The sequence below is a fragment of the Gossypium arboreum genome, chromosome 2 (assembly GCF_025698485.1).
Source record: "Gossypium arboreum isolate Shixiya-1 chromosome 2, ASM2569848v2, whole genome shotgun sequence".
NCBI classification, from domain to species: Eukaryota; Viridiplantae; Streptophyta; class Magnoliopsida; order Malvales; family Malvaceae; genus Gossypium; species Gossypium arboreum.
This window is the reverse complement of record NC_069071.1, coordinates 103,845,774-103,852,460: the sequence shown is the minus strand read 5'-3', so window position 1 is coordinate 103,852,460 and position 6,687 is coordinate 103,845,774. Positions and strand designations below refer to the sequence as shown.

At 34.8% G+C, this 6,687-nt stretch overlaps 1 protein-coding gene across 1 annotated transcript; it reads right to left on the bottom strand.

Annotated features, from left to right (window-relative positions):
- Window positions 1-528: 528 nt before the first annotated feature.
- LOC108466715 (cytokinin riboside 5'-monophosphate phosphoribohydrolase LOG5-like) lies at window positions 529-2,602 on the bottom strand. The gene is made up of 7 exons (XM_017767089.2): window positions 2,261-2,602; window positions 2,056-2,153; window positions 1,919-1,949; window positions 1,729-1,828; window positions 1,549-1,619; window positions 1,287-1,430; window positions 529-1,047 (listed from the first exon to the last, which is right to left on the bottom strand). Exons 1-7 carry the CDS (start codon window positions 2,378-2,380, stop codon window positions 922-924), a joined length of 690 nt encoding a protein of 229 aa, XP_017622578.1. The 5' UTR covers window positions 2,381-2,602; the 3' UTR covers window positions 529-921.
- Between the last annotated feature and the right edge of the window lie 4,085 nt (window positions 2,603-6,687).

Sequence of the window (6,687 nt, the reverse complement as noted above, 5' to 3'; positions counted from 1 at the left end):
GTCGTGCACTTAAATGCATATGTGGCAACAATTACTGTGAGGAAATGTATAGAAACAATCACATCAGAAAGAAAACAAATGAGACTTTTCCATTGAAGTTCTAGCAAAGTCCCATCCAAGCGAAAAGGTTAAGTAACTCTTATGATAACCCCCAGCATTTGTCAAAATTCATAAATGTTAGATAAGTCAATTTGACATACCATTTAAAGAAGTTAGGTTTTTAATATTTTGCACCAGTTACTAACTATTTTACCAACAAAACAGTCGCAAGTGTCCAGCTACAGTTGAAATTCCCTGTACTTGCAAATTCCCTGTACATCAGAAACTCTGATCACTCTGATCCTAACCCAACTGGACACAAATTTTGTTTATAGAGACAACACATGACGTATATACCACACAGTTGGAGCCTGAAGGGCTTCAGCAAAGGCAAAGCCCTACTTATGCCAGGCCAAAACCAAAGTTTCCAACTTTTTTATGTCTATCAAATGATGCAAATGCATAAATCATCGTCATTCACCATAACAGTACCTTAAAAAAACTGACACAACAAAAAGAGAACAAGTTGTGAAACTATCAGCAAAGCAATGCATGCTCTTTATGCATTGACATGCATGATACATACAAATAATAAAAAGCTGCAGTTTTTTGGATTTTGCTGCTTGTTCTTTCTATGATATTTGTACATAATTTTAGATGCCAAAATACTAGTTTAAATACTCATATTTAATGAGCTTAGCTTTCCAAAAAGAAAACATGCTTTCTGTTCTTCTTCTCTATATTTCCTTGTCATGCAAACCTTACCATGATCATTATGGTATGGTTGGTATTTGACCCAAAAATCATCGTAAAAAGCTAAGCGCCTAAAACACCTTTTTCCCTACTTTTTTTCCCATCTTTATTCAATTTCCATGTCTTCCTTCATAGAGCGATCTGAGTCTGAAAAGTAGTGGCATTGAACCCCACCTGTTGCGGCACTTGCTGCTGCTGCTGCTCAACCTCCCAACTTGCCTTGGCTATGATTCCATCATGCACAGGAACGTACTCCTAATCAAAACAAACCAGTGTTACCACTTACAAGCAAACAAGACAGTGGAAAATAAGACCCCCCAAGAAAGTAGTCTGAGAGGTTCCTTTTCCTTTTCTTTTTTTTGGTTTTGATAAAAGAGATTCCTTTTTGTAAACCACCATATTGTCCATTCCATATATGAGCATCATGTAGTTAACAACAAACGTTTAATGACAAAAATGAAGGGAATAGAAGTCCTAGGCAACAAGTAACCCACCTCAAGCTTCTGGACCAGTTCTTTGGCATTTGGTGCAGAGACAATGATGTGGCGTTGGGAAGGTTTGATAAAGCCATCATCCACGGCTTTGTCGATGAAAGTCAGTAGATAATTATAATAGCCATCAACATTAAGCAAGCCCACCTGCATATTTTTGGAAACATAAGTTCGGTTTCAAAAGAGAGGAACCAATGGACCCAGAAATCAACTTTTTCTTTTCTATTGTGGAAACAATAACATTATGCATACTATTATTGCTTACAGGTTTGTCATGGATACCCAGCTGAGCCCAGGTTATCACTTCCAATAACTCCTCCAAAGTTCCATACCCGCCTGATACTCAACAAGAGAGCAAAATAAGCATTCTTTGGTTATATTTGTTGGACGGAAAGGGTAAAGTACATGTGAAATTGGATATTATATTTAAAAGAGTAGATGGGACCTGGTAAAGCAATAAAACAATCAGAATGGCGGGCCATTTCTGCCTTTCTTTGGTGCATGTTGGCGACGGGTCTCACTTCCCCTACCGTTTCACCAGTTATCTGTGGCTCGACATGCAACATACACTCAAGACATCATTGAAGAGCTACAGACTCGTATCTCAAAAGACAAAAAAAGAATTTGATATGCACCTCTTTGCTCATCAGAGTTCTAGGTATGATCCTGTTAACAGGAATATAACAAAATATCATGGTCACAAATATGAGATACATTAACCAAAACCAAGAAAGTGAATAGTTCATAGGTTGATGATGAATGATGAGTGTACCCGAGAACATTCCCTCCGGCATGGTGAACAGCTTGCGAAACCAAACCCATCAATCCAATACTCCCTCCACCATAAACAAGGTCCAATCTTCTTGCCACCTTTCCCAAAACAACACCATAGAGAAAAAGAAAACCTTAAAACTAAACTAACATAAAGAAAAACAGACAGGGTTGAAAGAGATGTGTGGGAGATATTTAGAATGTACCAATTCTTGGGCTAATTCAACAGCAGCATCTCTGTAACATTTCCTCTTGCCAGTACTGCTTCCACAGAAAACACATACCCTCTTGAATCTTGATTTCACAACTTTCCCTTCCATTTCCATTTCCAGAGATTCTTGTCAAGTTCCCTTGTTTGCTTACACTACACAAAAGTGGGCTCACAGAGAGAGAAACAGATGTGTGGTGGCAAGCACCCTCCGTTGATTCACTCTAGACAATGTAAGATGAAACAGGCCCCTTATTTATATTTATAGACTCACTCCCAAGTCCCCACCAAAGCATATAGAGACTGCTCGTTAAAGAAAATCTGTTTTTTTTTTTAAAGAATGCCCGTACTAACGAAAAAACAATAATAAAATATTGAAAATGGTAATGAGAATAATAGATGTAGATTAAGTAAAAGACAAAAAGGCAAAAGGGCTGGCCATTGACAGAATGAGAATGAGAAGAAGAGAATGTCAATGTAATAACCCTACGATATCCAAAAGTGTCCACGTGTGAAACATGATGCCAGAAACTTGTGGTAGATTTCTTGCAATATTTCAACAAGATCAACGCCAGAAACAAGAAAATTACTTGTAGTGAGCTTATATGCTATATAACATATATGCTTTACCTCCTAGACTTCATTTTCCATTTCTAATCAGAAAATTTAATAGAAAAGAAAGAAAAAATAAAAGACCTTATGACATGTTTTATGATTGGTTTCTGATGATTTCTGATACTTCATCTCATCATAAATCATTCCCCAGAGAGATAGAGAGAGAGAGAGCGCTATGGTTTTGTATTTGCAGAAGCTATAGGTTTTTTTCTCTTCATTCCCAAAGAACCAGAAAGCAGATTGTGCTCGGCAACCAGCATTTAAGTTTTTTTCCACACACTAAAGCAAAACCAATGCTCTTCTCTTGAAAGTAAACGCCCTTTCAGGTTCAGGGCTTCAGGCATTTCCCTCAAAGCTATATTATCAAAAATGAACTTCTCAAACATATAAAAGTACGAAAACCCAACAGAGAGTTAAGCATAAACAAACACTCAGTGTATTAAATTGGGTGGCAGGGGTTACATCGTTTTCTTAATCATCATAATGATTTACTACTTTGATCATTGTGGTAATAGGGAAGGAAGCACTTGCTCAATGTCACTTAACATCTGTTGGGTATTTACCATTTTACCAGTACAGGTTAATTAATTGTTGGTTTAATGAGGTTTCTTCCCCTTTAGTTTTAAATGGCCATATGAGTATGACAAATCAAAGATTTGACTCCACAGCACAGTTTTTTGCCATTTCATTATCAACAACAGTTTTGGCCCCTTTGCCTACATTTGTCAGCTTCAACTTTCACACTTACAATACTCAACCAGTTTTAAGTTTATCCTAAAATCCACTACAGTTTTGTTATGTACACTTTCCTAGATAAGTAGCAAGTCCAGGGCCCCACGAACTTAAGTGGCGAGTGCCTGATAAACCCAGGGATGTCCTCCTCTCGGCCTCTTTGTTTTTAAACTTGGAAGAAAACAAAAACAGACAAATGAGTTAAAATTTTCTTGCTTTGGAAATGTCCCAATTTCCATTCCGGTTCTGTACTAGACATGCATGTCGTTGGGAACCTGGAAGTCCAAAATATCACACTAGCAATCGATAATTGAAAGAAACCCTGAAATGAAATCCAATTCCAGATGGTGGGGTCATGGAAATATGGGAGGTAGCAAACAGCCTCAAATTTGCAGGTAAAAACTCACACGGCATTGCTGTGGTTGATGGATGAAGGAAGGTACACAAGTGGGGGGGAATTGACCAATGGAGTGGATGGGAAAAATTGGGACCCAGTTGAAAGTTAGGGAAGAAATGAAGGAGGAGAGTTGAAGGGTGGGTTCTCATGGTCAGGGATTAGGGTAGTCATTTTCTTAGGGCCTCTGATGGAGGAGGCTACGAGTCTATGACTGCTCTGAGCCTTTCCTGCATTGCATATATAGGCCATTTAGCTTTAAGCCTTCTCATCTGGCACGTTCCTATTTAATGCTTCTGACATTTTTGCAACCTTAATTAAGGGATGTTTTTAGCCACGTGTCTTCACAGAAATCAGCTCCACTTTGCTTCCGGTATATCCTAATAATCCCATAGGTCATATCTACATGGTAGAATTCTTGTTGTTCAAGTATTTTCTTTTTCCAACTCTCACAAAATAATATTTCTTTTCCATATTTTGCTGGAGTATTTTATAGATTGAATTAACATTCTTTTAAATCTTTTCACCATTTTTTCTTGATACTAAATGAAATTTTAAATAAAAATATTCTAATAATACAGTTGATTGTTTTTTTTTTTCTATTATTACATAAGCATGTAGACAATTTGACACATTTTTTCTAATTTAAAAAAGTATATAGGAAAAGGGGATTGCATGTCAAAATGAAGGGTGTTCAAGGGACGGCAAGGAAGTGTAAGGCAAAGTAGGGTGTGGACAATTAAAACTAGCAGAGAGCATTGACCATTGTATAGTGAAAGCTCTAAATGCTGAAACAGTTATAAATGAAAAGGGAGCAATGCAATGATTGCTCTGCGCCGTCTCTATTGTGCATACATTATATACATTATTAACCCTGTTGGGGTAGTTGATTTTAATGGTCTACTGCTCCCACTTTTCCCCTTTATTCTCTCTGTCAATTGTCACCTCGGGAAATAATTGCTAAGCATTTGGTTTGAGGCTTGAGGACTTAAATCACCTTGGACAATTTCATTTTATATTGAAATATTTTATACAATCTTGAAATTAAATATATACTCCGTTTTCACTATCTGTTTAGGATAATACACTAATATTTTTTCAAAAAAATAATTATTTAAAATAATTGTTATTCAAAACAATAGTAAGTTTAGAATAGTCGTGTTTAAAATAGGATTTCAGTTAGAATAATTGCTATCTAGTGCAATTATTTTTAAGAATAACTCTTGTTAAAAATAATTAAAATAATTTTGATTAAAATAATAATATTTTAAAAATAATTATGTTTAGAATAATCATTATTTGAAGTAGTTTCTATTTAGAATAATTGTGCTTTTCTAAAAACTCATTTTCCAGAACAAGTTATTCCAAAAAAAATATCATCCCATAAAAATTCTTGTTCAGAACAAACATTAAGAACAACCGTATTAAGAGCAACTAATGTTTAGAACAAGTCAAAATAATTCTTATTCAAGAACAATTATCATCTTATTTTTTAAGAGATGTTCCACGAAACGATGTTTTACATAGTATCGCTTCACGCAAGTAAAAGAAGTGGAAGTAACCACAGAGAATGATAGGGATTTTGGGTTATCTTAACTCTTGAGATGTTTTAAAAAGTTTAGCTTGATGGATCAGATATAGGAGTAGTTAAAAGGTTTCCCATTAACCTTTCCCTATAGCATTGAGTGTTTCTCCATTCCTTTAGAAACATAGTGAGCTTTTCTTCATTATTCACAATCCTGTGACAGTCCTAATGTGACCCTAGTCGGAAAGTGGTTTCAGGACTACAAAACCGAGTCACAAAAATAATTAGATGTTATATTCTGTGTTTATTATATGTGAAAGTGCATGTGTGAAAATTTCATGCTTTGATTTTGTCATTTGTGAGTGAAATTATTAAATAAGACTTATGTGAAAATTTTTGAAAATGTGATAGATTAATTTTGTAGTGGCAAAATAATTTATGGTGTAAATAGATGGATTTGCATGTCAAATTTCCCACTTTAGTTGTAGTGGCCGGCCATAATGATGTTGATAAGCAAAATGTGCATTATATATTAATATTATAATAGTAATGCCTTAAATTATGAAATAAAAAAATTAATTAAAATAAGAAAAGATGAATAAAAGAAAAACAAAATATTTTTGGTACATCTTCTTCCTTAGCTTAGCCGAATTTTGAAGAAGAAAAGGGGAGATAGCATTCGGTCACTTTTGAGTTGGAATTAAGGTAAGAAATTCATGTTAATTTTTGAAATTTTAGCATAGTTTAAGCTAGATACTAAGTCCCTTACTTAGCCCATGTCAAAATTTTGAATTTTGGTGGTGATATGAGTATTCGGCTATGGAAGATGTTAAAGGGAATGGTTGTTGTCTTTATGTTTTAATGAATAATTGTGAATGGGTGATGTTTGAACTAGTTTAATGTTCATATAGGTGGTTTGAATGATAGAAAAATCGACTTGTGTATTTGTGAAATTGCTGAATGTGAACTTGGATAATATTTGAGTAATGTTTGTGTTTTAAAATCATAGAATGGAGTGGATGCCTTGAATGTGATATGCACAATTATAAGTTGAATTAAGGTTTGATAAATTACCATTGTCATTGCCGAATATGTGCTTAGTTAAAGAAAAAAAATTTGTTGTTGGATGTTTTAAATGATTTAGATAGTTATAAATTAA